The 27,188-nt window shown below is 42.4% G+C and overlaps 1 protein-coding gene across 1 annotated transcript; it reads left to right on the forward strand.

Annotated features, from left to right (window-relative positions):
* Positions 1-694: 694 nt before the first annotated feature.
* On the forward strand, positions 695-27,188 carry aldh9a1a.1 (aldehyde dehydrogenase 9 family, member A1a, tandem duplicate 1). The gene is made up of 11 exons (XM_061978472.1): positions 695-904; positions 12,701-12,846; positions 15,839-15,968; positions 16,059-16,193; positions 16,262-16,458; positions 16,535-16,675; positions 16,737-16,925; positions 16,991-17,078; positions 20,405-20,546; positions 20,615-20,727; positions 26,982-27,188. Exons 1-11 carry the CDS (start codon positions 763-765, stop codon positions 27,074-27,076), a joined length of 1,518 nt encoding a protein of 505 aa, XP_061834456.1. The 5' UTR covers positions 695-762; the 3' UTR covers positions 27,077-27,188.

The raw sequence follows: 27,188 nt of genomic DNA on the forward strand, positions 1-27,188 counted from the left end.
CTTTTACCTGTTTATATATATATATATATATCCTGGCACACTTAATTGACTGAATGAGCGTGCGATGATGTCACGTTATTGATGGGAAAATGCATTTTTAGACCATATGATTTGCCTGAGCGGCTAGGAGACAACAAGAGTAACAAGCAGTAGAAAATGGATTAGAAAGGACAGATTTAAAAAATAATAATAATAAAAAAATATATATATAATTTTTTTAACCTGGGACTTCCTGCGGGCCGGATGTTTGACGCTGGCGGACCATATCCGGCCCGCGGGTCGTAGTTTGGGGACCACTGAGTTAATTGCTCACTTTGCGGATAAACACAACATCCGTCATGGTTAATGTGAATAGTGTAGCTCAGTTGTTTGGGAAGTTATGTGTTTATACACGGCTAAAAATGGGGAAAGACGTGAAAATGTCCGTTGTTTTCATGTTAGCATTTAAGCTAGCTAGCGCCAGTCCGTTACCACAGTCACGCTTTTCCGATCATTTTCTTTTTCAAAACGCTAATGGTAACCGTCGTGTTGCAGCGGCTATTATCACTGCCGTTTATTTGTCGTACAAACGCCGCAGAAACCGATGCAAAAGAGTGACATTAGGACCGTAAAATGGGGAGTAATGAAAGGGGCGTGTCAGGAAAAAAACCGGGGCGTGGTTTACTGGATGAAGAGGGGCGTGTCAGACAACGGTACAAGACAACGGTTTTTTTCCCCGCTTCGCTCGAGGTTTATTCCAGAAAGTTCCACCCTGACCACAACATGGCCCAGTCCGTCCTCGACGCCATGCCCGCCGCCTCCACCGGAACCCTGGTCTTCACCGGCCCGCTCAACTTCTGGGGCGGAAGGCGCGAGGCAGCCCGGGAAGGCGCACCCTCGGAGGCCGTCTACGAGCCCGCCACCGGTAGGTTAAGCTAGCCTGTGACGTCATCACCACGGTGCGGCTATAATGTGGAATGTTCTCGTGTTCAAACTGGGGGGGGGGGGGGGGGGGGGCAATGACCTCTTCCTGGTGACATAATATACACAACTACATTATATACTAGTTGTGTATATATCATAGTTGTGTATACATGATATAGTATATCATGTAGTTGTGTACACATGATATAGTATATCATGTAGTTGTGTACACATGATATAGTATATCATGTAGTTGTGTATACATGATATAGTATATCATGTAGTTGTGTACACATGATATAGTATATCATGTAGTTGAGTCCAAAGGGTACATCAAATGTACCCTTTGGACTCCAAGCCAGAGACGGAGCAGGCAAAGTACCAAGACTTTCCATTGTTGGCATGAAAAGCAGACAAGAAGAAAGTTGGCACATTGAGCTGCAAACAGTTGCATAATATGCTTCTAACTAGGACACACTGGCAATATTTTACTTGTTTTTGTAATGGAATGTGCACTAATAGGCAGAGGTGTGGACTCGAGTCACATGACTTGGACTCGAGTCAGACTCGAGTCATGAATTTGATGACTTTAGACTCGACTTGACAAAATGTAAAAAGACTTGCAACTGGACTTAGACTTTAACATCAATGACTTGTGACTTCACTTGGACTTGAGCCTTTTGAATTGACATGACTTGACATGACTTGCTACTTTCCCCAAAACCCAAAGATGAAAAAGTTATTCGGGAGCGCTCCGTATTTTTCATTGTGTACTTGTCTATCAGCGTTGCGTGTGTCAGCTGGTGTGCTCTCAGTACAACAGCCAATCAAATTACATCTACTTTGTTTTCATCACACAGCATTCATCCAATCAAATTGCAGGACAACCAACGAAGAAGACATGTCCAAACCACACGCCAGTGAACAAAAAATGATACCTAAAATAATTTTGTTTGGGTATAAAAATGACGAGGTGGTCAACACAAAACGGTTTGCAGTATGCAACACATGCGGTTCGAAAATGACTGATGGAGAGGCAACAACTTCCAACTTCGTCCGGCATTTGAAGTTGCACAAAGAACGGTAAGTTTTGAATGTAAGATAACGTTTATTGGCTAAGTAACGTGACTTTTATTTGCTGTGTAGTTAAATCAGTGAGGCTGTAAACTCACTGCTAACGTTATAACGTTATTGCAAACACGGGAATCTGTTGCAGTTCACTACCTTATTCATACTTTTTGTTCAGTGATTTTTTTTTAAGCAGGGTTACGTTAGTCAATATATCACACGTAACGTTAGACGGCGGTCAGCAGCACCGCATATTTTAGCCACCTAAAAAAAGACAAAAATAGTCAAATAAAGGTCAGTTAAAATGTATACTATATTATGAATATGTGTACCGTTTTAGCTAGCTTTCTGACATACTGTTGGTTGTTTACCTCAGTGGTCCTCAACCACCGGGCCACGGCCCGGTACTGGTCCGTGGATCGATTGGTATCGGGCCGCACAAGAAATAAAATGTTTTCTTTTCTTTTTTTAATTAAATCAACATAAAAAACACAAGATACACTTACAAGTAGTGCACCAACCCAAAACAACTCTCTCCCCCCTTTTGTTCTGGGCATTGAACATGAAGACTCTTCCTTCACTGTTCCGAGTGGCCATGAGAGTCTTGGCAGTGCCTGCCTCCAGTGCTCCAGTGGAGCGAGTTTTCAGCCATGGTGGCATCATACTACGCCCCCATCGTGCACAAATGACTGACAGACTCTTGGCTAATTTGGTCTTTTGCAAATGCAATGCAGCATAGGGCCCTGACATATAAAAAGTACAACTTTTTTGTTATGTTCACGTATATGTCATGTTTTTTCAATGTTAACACTTTTGTACAAATAAGTACATTTGCACTTTATTTTTCAATGTGTTTGTTCTGTAAAGGAATGAGTTAATGTTTAAAATGACTGGTTAATAGTGCTATTATAAAGTGCAATGTCAGCACAATTTTCTTTCCTGCAATTTAAAATGCACTTGTTTTAATAAATAAATACAGCGTTTGAAAAGCATACACAATCTGTGTTAATATATTAGTCTGTGGTTAAAAGGACTTGAAAGGACTCGAAACTCAAAATGCAGGACTTAGGACTTGACTTGAGACTTTCCAGTCTTGACTTTGGACTTGACTCGGGGCTTGCCTGTCTTGACTCGGGACTTGACTCGGACTTGAGGGCAAAGACTTGAGACTTACTTGTGACTTGCAAAACAATGACTTGGTCCCACCTCTGCTAATAGGACATGACTTGACTTAACAATAAAGTAAACGCCAGTGACGTGCGGTGAGGTTGATGGCTGGTGAGGCACTGACTTCATCACAGTCAGATTTACAAACATATGAACCCTAAAGAGTATCTTATTCACCATTTGATTGGCAGCAGTTAACGGGTTATGTTTAAAAGCTCATACCAGCATTCTTCCCTGCTTGGCACTCAGCATCAAGGCTTGGAATTGGGGGTTAAATCACCAAAAATGATTCCCGGGCGCGGCGCCGCTGCTGCCCACTGCTCCCCTCACCTCCCAGGGGGTGATCAAGGGTGATGGGTCAAATGCAGAGGACAAATTTCATTACACCTAGTGTGTGTGTGACAATCATTGCTACTTTAACTTAACTTTAACTTTACACATACAAACTGTAGCACACAAAAAAGCACATTTAATAAAGAAAAACGTTATTATGGTCTTACCTTTACTTAGAAATGAAGTCCATGCGCCGCAACGAAAGCCCTCACTTCAACTTTCCACGTGCAAGATTGAATCTATTTAAAAAAGTGTAACCGAGGGTTTATAAATGTGGCCTATACTGTATGAAACTACAAAATAACAAACACGGAGGCTCCAGTTTACACGAGGACCACTTTATTTACATTCTTTCAAAAACCTCCACAACGTGACATCACTTCCGCTCTTAGCGCCTTCAAAAAGAGAGCTAAAGGCATATACTGTATAACAGCGCATAACAGGAACTTAACATCACAAATAGGAAAGCCCATGAAAATAGGTTACAAAAGTTATTTAATAAGAAGCCAAAAAGTGCAAAAACAATAATGTTCGTGTTGGAGGAGTTGTGAATTAGGTACACCTGCAGTCTGCAGGTGTATCTAATGTAGTGTCCCTGCAGTCATTCACAACTCCTCCAACACCAACATTATTGTTTTTGCACTTTTTGGCTTCTTATTAAATATTTTTTTTAAATAGATTCAATCTTGCACGTGGAAAGTTTAAGTGTGGGCTTTAGTTGATATAACAATTCTACGGCGGGGGTGCAGGAGGCGGGATTACTGGAGCCTCAGCCAGTGCGTCTTTTGCAGCCGTTTTATGATCGCTCAGCACAAGAAATACTTTACACACATACAGTTGTTGACAAAATACACTGTACATTATATACCTCAGCTAACTAAACTATGGAAATGTATAATATAGTTCATATAGCAATACGGTCTCACTGCACAGCAGGCCAGCAGTTAGCCGAGTCCGGAATCCATGTTGAGGCACTGAGTGACGTGCCTCAACTGGCTGCTGTTCACCGCACCGTCTCTTCTCAGTATTTGAACGGCAAATGTGAAAATTCAGCGATTTTGTATAAAAATAATCTAAAACTGGTGAAGTTAAATGGAAAATAACTTTATAGTATAATCACTGGATACATATAACAATTTACTGCACGTCACTGGTAAACACATATGAGAAATAAGCACGTCCATTTACCCCAGAGTCCTGTAACTTGGTACGTGACACTTGTAAACACTTTAACATTAAATAAAGTGCTATCTTTTTTTTCTTCTAAATTTACTTTTTCTTCTCTAATTCCCCAGCCATACACCATCTAGTCATATAACTTGGTATGTAACCAGAGGTGGGTAGAGTAGCCAGAAGTTGTACTCAAGTAAGAGTACTGTTACTTTAGAGATTTATTACTCAAGTAAAAGTAAGGAGTAGTCACCCAAATATTTACTTGAGAAAAAGTATGTTGTGAAAAAACTACTCAAGTACTGAGTAACTGATGAGTAACCTGCCCGTTTAATGATGACGGCAACAAATATAACATCCATTATTATTATTATTATTATTAAATAATGCACAAAAACATAAAAATAGCAATGAGCAAATTCAGAGCCAGGAATATCTCTTAAGCAGCTAAAACAATAATATATATTAAATAATAATACATTAACATAAAAAAAATTACAAAGGAAAATAACAAGTTAGCCTTTATACAAGCCATAAACTGATAGGTGTGGGCTGCACCTGGGAACACACTGTGCACTTCTGATTGGTGTTTGTATGCATGCGTGTGTGTGTGTGTGTGTGGGTCTATGAGGCTGCAGTGCGTTAATAAATGTCCCCACACGATGTATATTTGACAATGATTCATAGCAGGGAAGCTAACATCAGCCTACGGTGACAGCCAAAATATCTACTAACGTTACTTACCGCCATGTGCTTCCTCAAATTTGACGTTGAGTTCATGTAAGCTTAAGCTTGTTGTTGTTTTGCCGCTGAAACTTTAAGTTTATTATGTCATGTGACCGCCTGGTCAAACGTCACCAGTGACTGCATTTGATTGGTGAAACGGAGTCAAACGTCACCAGTGACTGCATTTGATTGGTGAAACGGAGTCAAACGTCACCAGTGACTGCATTTGATTTGTGAAACGGAGTCAAACGTCACCAGTGAGTGTATTTGATTGGTGAAACGGAGTCAAACGTCACCAGTGAGTGTATTTGATTGGTGAAACGGAGTCAAACGTCACCAGTGAGTGTATTTGATTGGTGAAACGGAGTCAAACGTCACCAGTGAGTGTATTTGATTTGTGAAACGGAGTCAAACGTCACCAGTGACTGTATTTGATTGGTGAAACGGAGTCAAACGTCATCAGTGACTACATTTGATTGGTGAAACGGAGTCAAAAGTCACCAGTGACTGTATTTGATTGGTGAAACGGAGTCAAACGTCACCAGTGACTGTATTTGATTGGTGAAATGGAGTCAAACGTCACCAGTGACTGTATTTGATTGGTGAAACGGAGTCAAACGTCACCAGTGAGTGTATTTGATTGGTGAAACGGAGTCAAACGTCACCAGTGACTGTATTTGATTGGTGAAACGGAGTCAAACGTCACCAGTGACTGTATTTGATTGGTGAAACGGAGTCAAACGTCATCAGTGACTGTATTTGATTGGTGAAACGGAGTCAAACGTCACCAGTGACTGCATTTGATTGGTGAAACGGAGTCAAACGTTACCAGTGACTGTATTTGATTGGTGAAACGGAGTCAAAAGTCACCAGTGACTGCATTTGATTGGTGAAACAGAGTCAAACGTCACCAGTGACTGTATTTGATTGGTGAAACGGAGTCAAACGTCACCAGTGACTGCATTTGATTGGTGAAACGGAGTCAAACGTCACCAGTGACTGTATTTGATTGGTGAAACGGAGTCAAACGTCACCAGTGAGTGTATTTGATTGGTGAAACGGAGTCAAACGTCACCAGTGACTGTATTTGATTGGTGAAACGGAGTCAAACGTCATCAGTGACTGTATTTGATTGGTGAAACGGAGTCAAACGTCACCAGTGACTGCATTTGATTGGTGAAACGGAGTCAAACGTTACCAGTGACTGTATTTGATTGGTGAAACGGAGTCAAACGTCACCAGTGACTGCATTTGATTGGTGAAACGGAGTCAAACATCACCAGTGACTGTATTTGATTGGTGAAACGGAGTCAAACGTTACCAGTGACTGTATTTGATTGGTGAAACGGAGTCAAACGTCATCAGTGACTACATTTGATTGGTGAAACGGAGTCAAACGTCACCAGTGACTGTATTTGATTGGTGAAACGGAGTCAAACGTCACCAGTGACTGTATTTCATTGGTGAAACGGAGTCAAACGTCACCAGTGACTGTATTTCATTGGTGAAACGGAGTCTAAAACGTCACCAGTGAGTGTATTTGATTGGTGAAACGGAGTCAAACGTCACCAGTGACTGCATTTGATTGGTGAAACGGAGTCAAACGTCACCAGTGACCGTATTTGATTGGTGAAACGGAGTCAAACGTCACCAGTGACTGTATTTGATTGGTGAAACGGAGTCAAACGTCACCAGTGACTGCATTTGATTGGTGAAACGGAGTCAAACGTCACCAGTGACTGCATTTGATTGGTGAAACGGAGTCAAACGTCACCAGTGACTGCATTTGATTGGTGAAACGGAGTCAAACGTCACCAGTGACTGCATTTGATTGGTGAAACAGAGTCAAACGTCACCAGTGACTGTATTTGATTGGTGAAACGGAGTCAAACGTCACCAGTGACTGCATTTGATTGGTGAAACGGAGTCAAACGTCACCAGTGACTGTATTTGATTGGTGAAACGGAGTCAAACGTCACCAGTGAGTGTATTTGATTGGTGAAACGGAGTCAAACGTCACCAGTGACTGTATTTGATTGGTGAAACGGAGTCAAACGTCATCAGTGACTGTATTTGATTGGTGAAACGGAGTCAAACGTCACCAGTGACTGCATTTGATTGGTGAAACGGAGTCAAACATCACCAGTGACTGTATTTGATTGGTGAAACGGAGTCAAACGTTACCAGTGACTGTATTTGATTGGTGAAACGGAGTCAAACGTCATCAGTGACTACATTTGATTGGTGAAACGGAGTCAAACGTCACCAGTGACTGTATTTGATTGGTGAAACGGAGTCAAACGTCACCAGTGACTGTATTTCATTGGTGAAACGGAGTCAAACGTCACCAGTGACTGTATTTCATTGGTGAAACGGAGTCAAACGTCACCAGTGAGTGTATTTGATTGGTGAAACGGAGTCAAACGTCACCAGTGACTGCATTTGATTGGTGAAACGGAGTCAAACGTCACCAGTGACCGTATTTGATTGGTGAAACGGAGTCAAACGTCACCAGTGACTGTATTTGATTGGTGAAACGGAGTCAAACGGAGTCAAACGTCACCAGTGACTGCATTTGATTGGTGAAACGGAGTCAAACGTCACCAGTGACTGCATTTGATTGGTGAAACGGAGTCAAACGTCACCAGTGACTGCATTTGATTGGTGAAACGGAGTCAAACGTCACCAGTGACTGTATTTGATTGGTGAAACGGAGTCAAACGTCACCAGTGACTGTATTTGATTGGTGAAACGGAGTCAAACGTCACCAGTGACTGTATTTGATTGGTGAAACGGAGTCAAACGTCACCAGTGACTGCATTTGATTGGTGAAACGGAGTCAAACATCACCAGTGACTGTATTTGATTGGTGAAACGGAGTCAAACGTTACCAGTGACTGTATTTGATTGGTGAAACGGAGTCAAACGTCATCAGTGACTACATTTGATTGGTGAAACGGAGTCAAACGTCACCAGTGACTGTATTTGATTGGTGAAACGGAGTCAAACGTCACCAGTGACTGTATTTGATTGGTGAAACGGAGTCAAACGTCACCAGTGACTGTATTTCATTGGTGAAACGGAGTCAAACGTCACCAGTGAGTGTATTTGATTGGTGAAACGGAGTCAAACGTCACCAGTGACTGCATTTGATTGGTGAAACGGAGTCAAACGTCACCAGTGACTGTATTTGATTGGTGAAACGGAGTCAAACGTCACCAGTGACTGTATTTGATTGGTGAAACGGAGTCAAACGTTACCAGTGACTGTATTTGATTGGTGAAACGGAGTCAAACGTCATCAGTGACTACATTTGATTGGTGAAACGGAGTCAAACGTCACCAGTGACTGTATTTGATTGGTGAAACGGAGTCAAACGTCACCAGTGACTGTATTTCATTGGTGAAACGGAGTCAAACGTCACCAGTGACTGTATTTCATTGGTGAAACGGAGTCAAACGTCACCAGTGAGTGTATTTGATTGGTGAAACGGAGTCAAACGTCACCAGTGACTGCATTTGATTGGTGAAACGGAGTCAAACGTCACCAGTGACCGTATTTGATTGGTGAAACGGAGTCAAACGTCACCAGTGACTGTATTTGATTGGTGAAACGGAGTCAAACGGAGTCAAACGTCACCAGTGACTGCATTTGATTGGTGAAACGGAGTCAAACGTCACCAGTGACTGCATTTGATTGGTGAAACGGAGTCAAACGTCACCAGTGACTGCATTTGATTGGTGAAACGGAGTCAAACGTCACCAGTGACTGTATTTGATTGGTGAAACGGAGTCAAACGTCACCAGTGACTGTATTTGATTGGTGAAACGGAGTCAAACGTCACCAGTGACTGCATTTGATTGGTGAAACGGAGTCAAACATCACCAGTGACTGTATTTGATTGGTGAAACGGAGTCAAACGTTACCAGTGACTGTATTTGATTGGTGAAACAGAGTCAAACGTCACCAGTGACTGTATTTGATTGGTGAAACGGAGTCAAACGTCATCAGTGACTACATTTGATTGGTGAAACGGAGTCAAACGTCATCAGTGACTACATTTGATTGGTGAAACGGAGTCAAACGTCACCAGTGACTGTATTTGATTGGTGAAACGGAGTCAAACGTCATCAGTGACTACATTTGATTGGTGAAACGGAGTCAAACGTCACCAGTGACTGTATTTGATTGGTGAAACGGAGTCAAACGTCACCAGTGACTGTATTTCATTGGTGAAACGGAGTCAAACGTCACCAGTGACTGTATTTCATTGGTGAAACGGAGTCAAACGTCACCAGTGAGTGTATTTGATTGGTGAAACGGAGTCAAACGTCACCAGTGACTGTATTTGATTGGTGAAACGGAGTCAAACGTCACCAGTGACCGTATTTGATTGGTGAAACGGAGTCAAACGTCACCAGTGACTGTATTTGATTGGTGAAACGGAGTCAAACGTCACCAGTGACTGTATTTCATTGGTGAAACGGAGTCAAACTTCACCAGTGAGTGTATTTGATTGGTGAAACGGAGTCAAACGTCACCAGTGACTGCATTTGATTGGTGAAACGGAGTCAAACGTCACCAGTGACCGTATTTGATTGGTGAAACGGAGTCAAACGTCACCAGTGACTGTATTTGATTGGTGAAACGGAGTCAAACGGAGTCAAACGTCACCAGTGACTGCATTTGATTGGTGAAACGGAGTCAAACGTCACCAGTGACTGCATTTGATTGGTGAAACGGAGTCAAACGTCACCAGTGACTGTATTTGATTGGTGAAACGGAGTCAAACGTCACCAGTGACTGCATTTGATTGGTGAAACGGAGTCAAACGTCACCAGTGACTGTATTTGATTGGTGAAACGGAGTCAAACGTCACCAGTGACTGCATTTGATTGGTGAAACGGAGTCAAACGTCACCAGTGACTGTATTTGATTGGTGAAACGGAGTCAAACGTCACCAGTGACTGTATTTGATTGGTGAAACGGAGTCAAACGTCACCAGTGACTGCATTTGATTGGTGAAACGGAGTCAAACGTCACCAGTGACTGTATTTGATTGGTGAAACGGAGTCAAACGTCACCAGTGACTGTATTTCATTGGTGAAACGGAGTCAAACGTCACCAGTGAGTGTATTTGATTGGTGAAACGGAGTCAAACGTCACCAGTGACTGCATTTGATTGGTGAAACGGAGTCAAACGTCACCAGTGACCGTATTTGATTGGTGAAACGGAGTCAAACGTCACCAGTGACTGTATTTGATTGGTGAAACGGAGTCAAACGGAGTCAAACGTCACCAGTGACTGCATTTGATTGGTGAAACGGAGTCAAACGTCACCAGTGACTGTATTTGATTGGTGAAACGGAGTCAAACGTCACCAGTGACTGCATTTGATTGGTGAAACGGAGTCAAACGTCACCAGTGACTGTATTTGATTGGTGAAACGGAGTCAAACGTCACCAGTGACTGCATTTGATTGGTGAAACGGAGTCAAACGTCACCAGTGACTGTATTTGATTGGTGAAACGGAGTCAAACGTCACCAGTGACTGTATTTGATTGGTGAAACGGAGTCAAACGTCACCAGTGACTGTATTTGATTGGTGAAACGGAGTCAAACGTCACCAGTGACTGTATTTGATTGGTGAAACGCAGGCATGCGATATATCCTACTTTGAAGGTCTGTCTGACAAAGCAAAACAAACAAAGCGTGCATTAACAGATGGATAAAAATCAGTAGCGAGCTGAATGTAGATAAAAGTAGCGGAGTAAAAGTAGCGTTTCTTCTCTATAAATATACTCAAGTAAAAGTAAAAGTATGTTGCATTAAAACTACTCTTAGAAGTACAATTTATCCCAAAGGTTACTCAAGTAGATGTAACGGAGTAAATGTAGCACGTTACTACCCACCTCTGTATGCAACACAAGCTAACTATTAGCATGCTCACGTTAGCTTGCTAGCATGCTAACTTTTTAAGCTACTGTTTTTTAACCGTTTAGCCCAGAGTCACTATAAAAATGGGAGCCATTACGTCCCTGCTTGGCACTCAGCATCAAGGGTTGGAATTGGGGGTTAAATCACCAAAAATGATTCCTGGGCGTGGCCACCGCTGCTGCTCACTGCTTCTCTCACCTCCCAGGGGGTGATCAAGGGTGATGGGTCAAATGCAGAGAATAATTTCGCCACACCTAGTGTGTGTGTGTGTGACTATCATTGCTACTTTAACTTAACTTAACTTATAGCTTGGTATGTGACACTTGTTACCTGTTAGCATGCAAACGAGAGCATGCTAGCAAGCTAACTTAGGCTTGCTAACTTTTTCATCTAATTTTACACTTTTTTTTTTCCTATTTCCGCAGCCATATGAAGCATGCTGACTGTTATCATGCTATCATTAGCACACATGCTACGTGTTAGCAATTTTATGTAAACATGCTACTGATTTAGGCTAGCTCTGTGGCTCATTTTTTCCGTCACACCAAAAACTCACGGATTCAGACACCATCTAATAAGTGTGGCCCTCGACCAGAGGTCGTGGCCCATCAAAACTTCCGCAGTCATTTTCTAGTATTCAATTTACAATGCAGCTGAGATAGGCTCCAGCATCCCCCGCCACCCCAAAAGGGACAAGCGGTAGAAAATGGATGGATGGATGTTCTGCATTGCCTTAAAGGGGAAGTGCACTTTTTTTCGAATGTTGCTTATCATTCGCAATCCTTATGTAAGACAAGCACACGTTTTTCTTTTTAAAAATGCATTCTAACTCGTAAATAAACGTTAGCAAAAGTCAGCTAACAATGGCAACAACGGAAGTTGCCTATAAAGCGCTCTAAAAAACATCCAAATGCCTCCATCATCGTTTTATATATATATATATATATATATATATTTATATATATATATATATACCGTATTTTCTGGACTATAATATAAGGGGATGAGCGGGTCTAGGTCAGGTTTATTTTCATACAAAAGGCGCACCAGATTATAAGGCGCATTAAAGGAGTCATATTATTATGATTATTTTCTAAACGTAAAAGACTTCCTTGTGGTCTACATAACATGTGATGGTGGTTATTTGATGCCTTCAGTGACAATCTACAATGTAAATAGTCATGAAAATAAAGAAAAAGCATTGAATGAGGAGAAGGTGTGTCCAAACTTTTGGCCTGTACTGTATATATTTTCTTTTCTTACATAAGGATTGTGAATGATAAGCAAAATTCCCCCCCAAAAAAGCGCTGTTCCCCTTTAAATTGTAGTTAGCCTGCTACAGTTATAACTATGGGTAAATGAAGAAGTTAAAGTTATAACGTGTGTGCGTGTGCAGGCCGCGTGCTGTGTCACATGACCCCCTGCGGCGAGGAGGACGTGGACGCGGCCATCAGGAGCGCCCGGGCCGCCTACCTGCAGTGGAGCCAGCTGGCGGGCATGGAGAGAGCGCGGGTCATGCTGGAGGCCGCTCGCATCATCAGAGTGAGACAGCAGTAAAACACATTATTGATTCACTCCCACAGCATTAGATTAGATTAGATTAGATGTTGCCAACTTACAAAATGCTATTGTGACAATTGCTTTAACACAACAGAGTGGCAAAAGTATTTAGATGGACACGCCCACTAGACAACATCATATTTAGATGGACACGCCCACTAGACAACATCATGTTTAGATGGACACGCCCACTAGACAACATCTTATTTAGATGGACACGCCCACTAGACAACATCATATTTAGATGGACACGCCCACTAGACAACATCATATTTAGATGGGCACGCCCACTAGACAACATCATATTTAGATGGACACGCCCACTAGACAACATCATATTTAGATGGACACGCCCACTAGTCAACATCATATTTAGATGGACACGCCCACTAGACAACATCATATTTAGATGGACACGCCCACTAGTCAACATCATATTTAGATGGACACGCCCACTAGTCAACATCATATTTAGATGGACACGCCCACTAGACAACATCATATTTAGATGGACACGCCCACTAGACCACAACATGTTTAGATGGACACGCCCACTAGACAACATCATATTTAGATGGACACGCCCACTAGACAACCTCATATTTAGATGGACACGCCCACTAGACAACATCTTATTTAGATGGACACGCCCACTAGACAACATCATATTTAGATGGGCACGCCCACTAGACAACATCATATTTAGATGGACACGCCCACTAGACAACATCATATTTAGATGGACACGCCCACTAGACAACATCATATTTAGTTAGACACGCCCACTAGACAACATCATATTTAGATGGACACGCCCACTAGACAACATCATATTTAGATGGACACGCCCACTAGACAACATCATATTTAGATGGACACGCCCACTAGACAACATCATATTTAGATGGACACGCCCACTAGACAGCATCATATTTAGATGGACACGCCCACTAGACAACATCATATTTAGATGGACACGCCCACTAGACAACATCATATTTAGTTAGACACGCCCACTAGACAACATCTTATTTAGATGGACACGCCCACTAGACAACATCATATTTAGATGGACACGCCCACTAGACAACATCTTATTTAGATGGACACGCCCACTAGACAACATCATATTTAGATGGACACGCCCACTAGACAACATCATATTTAGATGGACACGCCCACTAGACAACATCATATTTAGATGGACACGCCCACTAGACAACATCATATTTAGATGGACACGCCCACTAGTCAACATCATATTTAGATGGACACGCCCACTAGACAACATCATGTTTAGATGGACACGCCCACTAGACAACATCATATTTAGATGGACACGCCCACTAGACAACATCATATTTAGATGGACACGCCCACTAGACAACATCATATTTAGATGGACACGCCCACTAGACAACATCTTATTTAGATGGACACGCCCACTAGTCAACATCATATTTAGATGGACACGCCCACTAGACAACATCATATTTAGATGGACACGCCCACTAGACAACATCATATTTAGATGGACACGCCCACTAGACAACATCTTATTTAGATGGACACGCCCACTAGACAACATCATATTTAGATGGACACGCCCACTAGACAACATCATGTTTAGATGGACACGCCCACTAGACAACATCATATTTAGATGGACACGCCCACTAGACAACATCATATTTAGATGGACACGCCCACTAGACAACATCATATTTAGATGGACACGCCCACTAGACAACATCATATTTAGATGGACACGCCCACTAGACAACAACATATTTAGATGGACACGCCCACTAGACAACATCATATTTAGATGGACACGCCCACTAGACAACATCATATTTAGATGGACACGCCCACTAGACAACATCATGTTTAGATGGACACGCCCACTAGACAACATCTTATTTAGATGGACACGCCCACTGGACAACATCATATTTAGATGGACACGCCCACTAGACAACATCATATTTAGATGGACACGCCCACTAGACAACATCATATTTAGATGGACACACCCACTAGACAACATCATATTTAGATGGACACGCCCACTAGACAACATCTTATTTAGATGGACACGCCCACTAGACAACATCATATTTAGATGGACACGCCCACTAGACAACATCATATTTAGATGGACACACCCACTAGACAACATCATATTTAGATGGACACGCCCACTAGTCAACATTATATTTAGATGGACACGCCCACTAGACAACATCTTATTTAGATGGACACGCCCACTAGACAACATCATATTTAGATGGACACGCCAACTAGACAACATCTTATTTAGATGGACACGCCCACTAGACAACATCATATGTAGATGGACACGCCCACTAGACAACATCATATTTAGATGGACACGCCCACTAGACAACATCATATTTAGATGGACACGCCCACTAGACAACATCATATTTAGATGGACACGCCCACTAGACAACATCATATTTAGATGGACACGCCCACTAGACAACATCATATTTAGATGTACACGCCCACTAGACAACATCATATTTAGATGGACACGCCCACTAGACAACATCATATTTAGATGGACACGCCCACTAGACAACATCATATTTAGATGGACACGCCCACTAGACAACATCATATTTAGATGGACACGCCCACTAGACAACATCTTATTTAGATGGACACGCCCACTAGACAACATCATTTTTAGATGGACACGCCCACTAGACAACATCATATTTAGATGGACACGCCCACTAGACAACATCATATTTAGATGGACACGCCCACTCTCTAATATAGCACTTTTTTCACTACATAAATAAAAATCAACAATTCTTAATATTATTATTCTCCAATCCGGGGTTGCGTGGACATTTGTGTTCCTGGCGTGACAGGAAACACGTTACGGCGTGAGGGGGTTGTGAGGCACTTCAAGCGAGTTCTTTGTGGACGTTGACTCCAGGAGCGCCGGGAGAAGATCGCCAAGGTGGAGGTGGTCAACAACGGGAAGTCCATCACTGAAGCGCTGGTGGATGTGGACGTGGCCTGGCAGTGCCTGGAGTACTACGCCGGCCTGGCGGGAACGCTGTCAGGTCGCTGTCACGCCAACATTGAATATGTTAGTGGCGCCATTTGTATCTAAAGAGGCATTAATAGCGGAACCTTCCGGATTGTCTCAACAGGCCAGCACATCCAGCTTCCCGGTGGAGCGTTTGCGTACACCAGAAGGGAGCCTCTGGGCGTGTGCGCGGGCATCGGCGCCTGGAACTACCCCTTCCAGATCGCGGCCTGGAAGTCCGCTCCTGCGCTGGCGTGCGGTGAGTTGGTAAACCACGTGTTCTCCAGCCGTGGCGGCGACCGTCCCCGTCACTTTGCGCTTTGACAGGCAACGCCATGGTGTTCAAGCCCTCTCCCATGACCCCCGTCACCGCCGTCATACTGGCGGAGATCTACAAGGAGGCCGGCGTTCCCGACGGGCTCTTCTGTGTGGTACAAGGCGGCGCCGAGACCGGCACCTTGCTGTGCCGTCACCCGGCGATCGCCAAGGTTTCCTTTACGGGCAGCGTGCCCACAGGGAAGAAGGTAAGCCATCAACACCCGTTTGATTGTTCAAGCCCTGGGATTGGTTCAAAGTGAACGTGCATGTTGGCGGTTGCAGGTGATGGAAATGTCCGCCAAGACGGTGAAGCAGGTGACGCTGGAGCTGGGCGGGAAGTCGCCGCTCATCATCTTCAAAGACTGCGAGCTGGAGAACGCGGTGAAGGGCGCGCTGATGGCCAACTTCCTCACGCAGGGACAGGTCTGTCTCTCGTTCCTCGCTTCGTCCCCGAGCTCCTCGCCAAGCCGCTCTCCTCCCACAGGTGTGCTGCAACGGCACCAGGGTCTTTGTTCAGAGGGACGTCATGCCGCAGTTCCTGGAGCAGGTGGTCAAGAGGACCAAGGCCATCGCCATCGGGGACCCTCTGCTGGACGGAACGCGCATGGGAGCGCTGATCAGCAAGCCCCAACTGGAGAAGGTTCTAGGTTTTGTCAGTCAAGCCAAGAAGGAGGTAAGTCGTTAGCGGCGGTGGCCATGCTAATGCTAAAGCTAACAGGAAAGTCTGGTGGTTTTTAGGGCGCCAAAGTGCTTTGTGGTGGAGACATGTTTGTCCCCAGCGATCCCAAACTGAAAGCTGGCTATTTCATGTCGCCCTGCATACTCGGTAAGTTCCTCGCCACGTCGCGCTTCAAAGGTTGCGGCTTCATTCCGTTGAGGAATTTTTGTGAAGTTTGATTTAAGTACAGGCCAAAGGTTTGGACACACCTTCTCATTCAATCTTTATTTTCATGACTATTTACATTGTAGATTGTCACATCAAAACTATGACACCTCCATCCATCCATCCATTTTCTACCGCTTGTCCCGTTCGGGGTCGCGGGGGTTAGCTGTAGCCTATCTCAGCTGGCGGTGTCAGGTTCAAATACTGATGACATCTATTAAACAAGACAAGAAGCAAATAATAAAACAGAGACAGAATTAAATTTGGACTCAATTTTGAGGAGAGACGCGGCCACTGTACTCTCTGTGCAGTCTTGCACCACGCTCTGACAAAAGATTGCACTCCTCCTTCTTTATTTGACTTTCTCCCCCCACCTGACCACAGCTTCTTCCAGAGGGAAGTGGGTCGTAAACAGCGTTGCCTTTGGCTACCGAACAGTTCAAAAGAAGAGGTCATAAAATAGTTCAAAAAGAGTTCCATAAAATAGTTCAAAGAGAGTTCGTAAAATACTTCAAAAAGAGTTTATCTGGAAGTTGGGCAGATCCTGCCATCTGTCCGCTTTGAGGTCACGGTGGAGTTTGACGAGCCTTAATCCTGGTAGGCCCCAAAGACAGCTCCCGTCTCCCTGCCAGGAACTCAACGTAATACAAAGCTTTTGTGATAATATAGAAACAATTATTCTAACAGGCGGGGTACACCCTGGACACCTGTGAAGTGAAAACCATTTCAGGTTCTACTCAGTGGCCTAGTGGTTAGAGTAAATGATAAAATGGGTTGTACTTGTATAGTGCTTTTCTACCTTTTTTTTTTTTTAAGGAACTCAAAGCGGTTTGACACTATTTCCACATTCACCCATTCACACACACTTTCACACTCTGATGGCGGGAGCTGCCATGCAAAGTGTCCGCCCTGAGATGGGTAGGTCGTGAGTAGGGCTGCAGCTAACGATTATTTTTCTATCGATTAATCTATAGATTATTTTTTTCGATTAATCGGTTAATCTATAGATTATTTTTTTCGATTAATCTATAGATTATTTTTCCTTTTACCGATTTTTTTTTTTAATTTAAAATGAAGAGGAAAAAATAAATGTAGGCCAGTTTTTTCAAAAGGCATGGCTTTTATTTACAAAAAAAAAAGTATGGCCACTCAGTCAACATTGACAACAACATGACAAAATATTCTGTAACAATGTAAACATTTAAAACTTTTAACATTTAACAAAATTAAAAGTAGCTTATTTGCTTTTTAATGTGCAAATATAAAAGTAAACATCCAGTGCAAATCTTAATATTCTGGAATAGTATAAGCATTTCAAAAGTAAAAGTATTGCTTATTTTGCTTTAAAATGTGCAAAAATAAAGATAAACATCCAATACAAAAAAGTGCAAAACGGAAATATTCTGTAACAAGTGTAAACATTTCAACAAAAGTAAAAGTATTGCTTATTTGCTAAAATGTGCAAAAATAAAGCTAAACATCCAATACAAAAAAGTGTACAGTGTAAACATTTCAACAAAAGTAAAAGTATTGCTTATTTTGCTTAATAACACAACAATGATAGTATGATTAAAGTGAAAGTTAATTGTTGGTTTGTACATAGTATATGTAACTGTTAATGTTGTAAAAGGTATTTGCACAACTAATTAACGTTAGCGTTTGTGACACGTCTTGTGCCGTGGGGTTCTTTCAGGACCGACAGACTGAACGCCAGACGGCTTTGCCAGGTTTACAATCTTTTAATTTTACACAAAGTCTTTTCTCTTCCAACTGCGCGGATCGCGCACCTGGGCACGATTGCGGCGTCGCTCCCGGCGCGCCCCGCCTCTTCCTCGCTCGCTCGTCGTCCCCTGTCTCTTGCGGCGTCGCTCCCGGCGCGCCCCGCCTCGCCGCTCGCTCGCCGCCGCCGCCTCTCCACAGCGTTAAAGAGGAGCGCGTCTTTGTAAACACTGAACAGGCACGCCAAACGCGCCTCTCAGAGCGAAACGGTGCTTTAGTTTATGAATTTACAACGCAGATACAAATGACACATTCATGTTTTTGTGTAATAATGACAACGTATACGCACGCGGACGATTGACTTGTTGATGGTGATGGCAAGAACGCTGTCGGGGGTTTTCTTTTCAAATGTTCGTTCATAGCCGTTGTGCTGCTATGATAGGCCATTTCCGCTCGACACAGTGTGCATACGACAACATTATTAGGCCGTTTATTGAAATACTCCCACACTTTTGACGACTTTTGGCGTGCTTTTTTCCCCTCGCTCGCATCGTCTGCTTTGCGCTCCGCCATGACAGTAAAGTAGTGTGACGTAAATATGCGACGCGCCGACGCACAAAAACGGCGTTGACGTATTTACGTAACCGATGACGTCGACTACGTCGACGCGTCGTTTCAGCCTTAGTCGAGAGTTCAAACGCCGACTGAGTCATACCAAAGACTATAAAAATGGGAGCTATTATCTCCCTGCTTGGCACTCAGCATCAAGGCTTTGAATTGGAGGTTAAATCACCAAAGATGAGTCCCGGGCGCGGCCACCGCTGCTGCTCACAGCTCCCCTCACTTCCCAGAGGGTGATCAAGGGTGATGGGTCAAATGCAGAGAACAAATTTCACCACACCTAGTGTGTGTGTGTGACTATCATTGCTACTTTAACTTTAACTTAGGTGACTACCTCTTGAAGCTCATGGAGAGAATGCCAAGAGTGTGCAAAGCCGTAATCAGAGCAAAGGGTGGCTATTTTGAAGGAACTAGAATATGAAACATGTTTTCACTTTTTTTGTTAAGTACAAAACTCCACATGTTTTGATGTGACAATCTACAATGTAAATAGTCATGAAAATGAAGATTGAATGAGGAGAAGGTGTGTCCAAACTTTTGGCCTGCACTGTACATTACCCTAAATTAAGCATTTTCATTCATAAAAATGGCCAATTCAACAAAAAAATGTCCACTACTCCAGCCGTATTAGCCACTGTATGAGAGCAAAGCAATCAGCGCTCTGTGTTCAGTATCGTGGCCTCTGATTGGCTCAGCCGCAGGCAGCATTAGGTGCTGGATGCAAATATGGTGAAGGTGACTATGTATGTGGGTGTTATCATGTCAGGCTGTTAAACATCATTTTTACAAGGTCGTAAACGAATGAAAATATTTGATTTATAAATATGTTTTTTACCTGGACCAACTTAGTCGCTATACCTTCTTTAACTTACCTTACCTTCCCTTCTTTCTCCTCTTTCTTCCTTGTGTTGGTGTTGATGTGGCGTCAGACGACTGCAGGGACGACATGACCTGCGTCAAGGAGGAGATCTTCGGCCCCGTCATGTCCGTCCTGCCGTTCGACACCGAGGAGGAGGTCCTGCAGCGGGCCAACAACACCACCTTTGGACTGGCCTCCGGCGTCTTCACCAGGTGAGCACGACCATGAAGAGCGGCCTCCACAAAGTCTCAACGTTTTTTGTTTTTTTTTTGTCCCTCAGAGACATCTCAAGAGCTCACCGAGTGGCCAGCAAGCTGGAGGCGGGAACGTGCTTCATCAACAACTACAACATCAGCCCGGTGGAGGTGCCCTTCGGCGGTTACAAGATGTCAGGTGTGCGCACCTTTCAAAATACCCTTTTTTTCGGACTATTTCATTTTCTCAAAATTCGACAGTGCGCCTTATAACTCGGTGTGTCTAATGACCGGAATAATTCTGGTTGTGCTTACCGACCTCGAAACTATTTTATTTGGTACATGGTGTAATGATAAGTGTGACCAGTAGATGGCAGTCACACATAAGAGATACGTGTAAACTGCAATTTGACGCCAGTAAACAAGACCAACATTTTATATGTTCCATTGAGAATATAGAACAATACACACGGCACTCACAAATCCATCAAAATGTTTTAGTAGGACTTTGGTAAGCTATGAAGCCACACCGCTTGATGGATTGTCGCCCATCATGGCTACTGTAGTCACACATACAAGGACCGCAAAATTGCACCCATTAGCAGACCTTATCTGCTGTTATGTTTCACAATATTATGCAAAAGCAACTTTTCTTACCTTCTGGTACCTGCTGATGTGTATTTGGGATCTGCATAAGTCCTGAAAATGTGCGCGCATCCGCCATTGTAGTCCGTGCCGACCCCGTAGTCGATAATCTTCTTGTTATGTGATATTCATCCTCCACTGTTGCCATTTCTAATATAAAGTAGTGTAAAGTTCTTACTTATATCCAGGGATGATGTTCGAAACCGGTTCTCCCGGTTGTTCGATAAGAAAAGAACCGATTCCATGGACTCGAATCCCTTTTTGAGAACCGGTTCCCGTTATCGAGGCCACTATAGTCATACTTGCCAACCTTGAGACCTCCGATTTCGGGAGGTGGGCGTGGTCGGGGTGGTACGGGGGCGTGGTTGGGGGCGTGGCCAAAAGGGGAGGAGTATATTTACAGCTAGAATTCACCAAGTCAAGTATTTCATAGATATATATATATATATATATAAGAAATACTTGACGTTCAGTGAATTCTAGCTATATATATGTATATATATATATATATACGTATATATATATGTATTTTAATATATATATATATTAATTTTATTATATATATATATATATTAAATAAATACTTGTACTACTTATTTTATTATTTATATATATATATATATATATATATATATATATATATATATATATATATATATATATATATATATATATATATATATATATAAATAAGAGAAATACTTGAATTTCAGTGTTCATTTACTTACACATATACACACACATAACACTCATCTACTCATTGTTGAGTTAAGGGTTGAATTGTCCATCCTTGTTCTATTCTCTGTCACTATTTTTCGAACCATGCTGAACACCCTCTCTGATGATGCATTGCTGTGTGGCACGCACAAAAGTGCTTTCATCAAATGCACTAGATGGCAGTATTGTCCTGTTTAAGAGTGTCACAACATTGCTGTTTACGGCAGACGAACTGCTTTACGGTATACAAAAAAGTGACTGCTGTTGTTGTGTGTTGTTGCCGCGCTGGGAGGATGTTAATGAAACTGCCTAACAATAAACACACATAAGAAACCAAGAACTCGCCCTCCATCATTCTACAGTTATAACGTTATTGGGCAGGTTATTGGCCTGAATTTCGGGAGATTTTCGGGAGAATATTTGTCCCGGGAGGTTTTCGGGAGAGGCGCTGAATTTCGGGAGTCTCCCGGAAAATCCGGGAGGGTTGGCAAGTATGCTTTAGTAAAGAAAAAGAGTTGGTTCTTTATTCGAATCCCTGGGAACGAATACCGTCCCAAAAGAAATGCCCTGTGGCACATCACAGGAAATGACGTAGCTCACAAGCAGCAAAAATAATGGACCGGAAAAACCGCCTCAAGGCATGGCTATTCACCTATAGTGATCACAGAGACAGGTTGTTTTTGTGTTACTGTATATATTTGTTTTTCTGAAAAATCCCACTTAATATACTTTGGGTAACAACAGTCAACATGTATTTATTTAATTTTTTTAGGGGGGGTAACAGTCAATAATTATATATTTATTTTATTTTATTTTTTTCTTATAAAATAAAAGTGAGCTTTTGTTAAACCAAAGATTGTGTTTTTTTACATATACAACAACCTACCGTATTTTCCGCACCATAAACCGCCCTGGGTTATAAGCCGCGCCTTCAATGAACGGCATATTTCAAAACTTTGTCCACCTATAAGCCGCCCCGTGTTATAAGCCGCATCTAACTGCGCTAAAGGAATGTCAAAAAAACAGTCAGATAGGTCAGTCAAACTTTAATAATATATTAAAACCAGCGTGATGTGGGCGCACATGGAATCGTATATCAACATGGACGAAGCTGCGTGAAAAAAGCCACCCGGCCTCTTCGCGTAAACTTAAACTTACCTTAACCACTCGCTCATCTTTTCTTCATCCATCCCTTCGAGTTAGCTTTTATGATGACGCCGGCTGGAAAGGTCTCTTTTGGCAAGGTCTTCCTTTTGAATATCACCATGGGTGGAAGTTTCTGGCCATTAGCATGGCAAGCTAGAACCACAGTGAAGGATGACTTCTCATTCCCTGTGGTGCGAATATTCACCGTACGTGCTCCCGTTGTATCCACAGTGCGGTTCACAGGAATATCAAAAGTCAGTGGAACCTCGTCCATGTTGATAATGTTCTCTGGCCGGATCTTTTTTTCAGCTATCTTGTTTTTACAATATGCACGGAAAGTAGCCAGCTTTTCTTGAAAGTCTTTAGGCAGTTGCTGTGAAATAGTAGTCCGTGTGCGGATGGAGAGATTGCGTCTTTTCATGAACCGGAAACCTGTCGCTTAGTAGGAGCCATTTTGTGGTCTTTACAGATGTAAACACACAAAGGAAATGAAACGTAACATCTGCGCGCTTTTTCTTCTTCTACGGGGGCGGGTGGTTGCTTACAGTAGAAGAAGAAGCGCTTCCTGTTCTATGGGGGCGGGTGCTTACCTTGGCGGTTGCTTGCGTAGAAGAAGAAGCACTTCCTCTTCTACGGGGAAAAAAGATGGCGGCTGTTTACCGTAGTTGCGAGACCGAAACTTTATGAAAATGAATCTTAATATTAATCCATATATAAAGCGCACCGGGTTATAAGCCGCACTGTCAGCTTTTGAGTAAATTGGTGGTTTTTAGGTGCGGCTAATAGTGCGGAAAATACGGTATCTGGATTCGATAAGAGAATCGATAAGGAATCGGTTCGATAAGAGGATTCGATAACGGGCTCGAACTCGATATTTTCTTATCAAACATCATCCCTACTTATATCTGTCAGTAAACTCACCATGAAAGCACTAAAACATACCGGTGTAGTGAGTTTACATTATTCACCCAAGGAACTTTACTTATTAGAGAGTTCCGGTCACGGGACACATTTCGGGTGTTGTTGTTGCACTAGTGAGCCACGGATGAGGAGATGCAGCTCCGTTATTGATTGAAGTAAAGTGTGAATGTCATTAAAACAGTTAGCGCCATCTTTTGACACTTCTTCCACCCCCGTCCTTGCACGCTACAACAAAGAAGACGCTGTCCAAGTGGAGGCACGTAAATAAGAGCGCCCACAAAACGGTGCATCCTGAAGAGACTGTCAGAAAGCGACGTGTAAAACATCATCTATGCAATATTTGAGCAAAAAAACACCATTACCGGGGACCGGTACCGGTCCGTGACGCATTTGCTACCGGGCCGCAGAGAAACATGAAATAATTGATAAACTACAGCATTTTCTCTGACTTAACTTTGGCCTGTCCCACCAATAAGCTTGTTTATAGATGTACAATAATACTCCTCATAGGAAGTTGCCATTTGTTATAACTTAGTGACACATTAATGAACATATAACATATAAATGTGACAGATTGTAGCCAAAAAGCTGATTTGCATCTGCATCTCATTGCAAAGAAACAAGCCCAGGGCTCCCACTAATTCAGTGTTAAAGTGAGTTGTACTTTTCATGCACTTATTTTTGCTGTATTTATCTGGCACAAGTGGAAAGCCGGTCCCTGAAAATAATGCCTACAATAAACCGCTCCGTGGTGCAAAAAAGGTTGAGGACCACTGATGTAGACCACAAGGAAGTCTTTTACATTTAGAAAATAATTATAATATTGTCATGTCTGTGTAATCATGTTTTGTTTTAGTCAAGTTTTGTTTAGTTATTGAACTCTTTAGTTTCTGGCTTTTCACTCCCTTGTCTTGTTTCCATGATTACCCCATTAGTTTCACCTGTTCCACGTTTGGACTCATTGTGCACTCTTGTTTGTCACCATAGCAACCCATTAGTTTTCACCTGTCACGTCACGCACCTGTTTCACGTTTTGAGTCACGCACATACCTGCCAACTACTCCGGTTTTCCCGTAATTCGTACGGTTTTCATCAACCTATTCCGGGTTACGGTTGCAGTGATAAAAAATACGGTTTTTCATTAATTAAAAAAAAAAAAGGGTGAAAACTACGCGAATTGCACCTTGTGCAGACAAGATTTTTCGATCGGACACGGAGGAATTAGCGATGTAAAAGACCACGTTGGGACAAAAAAACACAAGTCTAATGCCGTTGCTAGTGATACAAGTGGAAAACTTTCAACGTTTTTCGTCGCCCAAACAGATTCTTTGGATGTGATAAATGCCGAAGTTTTATTTACGGAGGCAATAATTGAGCATGGATTTCCAATCGCACTGGCTGATCACATGGGACAGTTAAATGTTTGTAATGCAACCTTTAAAAATCATTACGCGGTGATCGCGGTCCCAAAAATAAACTTTTCTTGCATGATAATGTCCAGAAAAATTCGCTTTATATTACTATAGAGTCCTTTTAACGAATGAGTTTGATGGTTTATCACAAACCTTAAATGAAAGAAGTCCTTTGTTCTCCTGCACCATGCATGCGCTTTGGCCTTGCTTCGTGTTTGGTGCGCAATCCTGTCGGCTGTATTTCACAGCACGACATACTGTTAAAAGTGTTTATACTATTTATGCTTTCAAGTCCAAGTTGAAGAAATCTTGTTAAATGTTGACAGCATAACTACCAAAATACAGAAGTATGTCCTTAATATTTTTGCAGTGCTATTTCTGTTGAAAAGTTCAAATGATTACATTAGAGATGTGATGTGCCACTTTTCAAGTGTCTGATGGCTTCAATTAATTTTCATGAATTTTTCATATTTTGAATTCTTTTGAAAGGCTTACAAAAAAACTACATTTGAATTGTAATTCCATGCTATTGACAGGACTATTAATTTTAATTAAGTTAGCTTACCATGTTTACAGTATGATAATTGTGATAGAAATGTGAATTTTAGGCACATAATATTTTTTACAATTGAACAAGGCAGTAGATTATACAAGCTTGGACAGAAAGTTAATAATGACACCAATTTTTTTTTTAATGGAATTGTTTAGTACTGTTTTACCATTTGTTTACTGTAAAAAGTGTTTATACTTTCAATTAACGAATTGAAGTCTTGTGAAAGGTTGACAGGATAACTGGCATTAACTGTCAAAATAATTTCAAACTATTGAAGTTAGCTTACAGAATAAACATGTCAATCAACCCATATGATTTTTGCTGTAATATTTTTGTTTTGAAAAGTCACTGTGACTGATAGAAAAGTGATGGTTTTAGCAACATTTTAACCTGTCTGAATGCTAATAATCATTTTGCGTCGGGGGGCGAAGCCCTGAACCCTCCACCAGGACTTTGTCCTGGACCTACCGGGGCCTGCGGCCCTTGGACCCTGGCTACTAGGTTTTTCTCATTTCAAAAGTTGGCAGGTATGCACGCACCTGCTTTCGTTAATCATGTCTGTAGTATTTTAAGTTCATTGTTTTTCAGTTTGTCTTTCTGGTGACATCCCCACATTTATGCTCTGCACATTTCGGACTCTTTTTTTCATGTCCATCGTTCACGCTGCTCCTTTTTGTCCATGCCGAGTAAGTTTTGTTTATTATTGCCACAGTTAGTGTTTTTTGTTGTTCATAGTTTTTGCCTTTGTGCAAGTGTTTGGTTTCATAGTTTGTTCTCTGCCATTGTGCGCGCCTTTTGTTTACTTCTTTTTTTTGTTTCAATAAAAAATGTACTTACATTCCCGTCTCGCCCGAGCCAACTTTCCGTTGCATCCCGGAAAAGCAAACACCCAGGACCAAGTCATGACAAATATGACCCTTTTAGTGCGTCTTATAATCCGGTGCGCCTTTTTTATGAAAATAGACCTGACTAGACCCGCTCAGCGGCTTATAATCCGGTGCGCCCTATGGTCTGAAAAATACGGTACTCTTCTAATGTGTTTCCATTTTGCATCTGCAGGTTTCGGCCGTGAGAACGGTCAGGTGACCATCGAGTACTACTCCCAGTTGAAGACTGTGGTGGTGGAAATGGGCGATGTGGAGAGTCTCTTCTGAGGGGCTTTTGCTGATTTTATTTGCACGAAAATCTGCTCCACAGACGCCTTGACATCCGGATGGTTTTTTTTGAGCTTCCATTTCTTATGAAGTAAAAATGAAGTCAACCATC

The sequence above is a fragment of the Nerophis lumbriciformis genome, linkage group LG18 (genome assembly GCF_033978685.3).
Source record: "Nerophis lumbriciformis linkage group LG18, RoL_Nlum_v2.1, whole genome shotgun sequence".
NCBI classification, from domain to species: domain Eukaryota; kingdom Metazoa; phylum Chordata; class Actinopteri; order Syngnathiformes; family Syngnathidae; genus Nerophis; species Nerophis lumbriciformis.

Bases quoted from the DNA above. Each gene is read 5' to 3' on its own strand.
- aldh9a1a.1 (XM_061978472.1), top strand. From the start codon at position 763: ATGGCCCAGTCCGTCCTCGACGCCATGCCCGCCGCCTCCACCGGAACC. The intron at 16,676-16,736 runs GTCTGTCTCTCG...CTCCTCCCACAG, and splicing joins ACTTCCTCACGCAGGGACAG to GTGTGCTGCAACGGCACCAG. The intron at 20,547-20,614 runs GTGAGCACGACC...TTTGTCCCTCAG, and splicing joins GCCTCCGGCGTCTTCACCAG to AGACATCTCAAGAGCTCACC.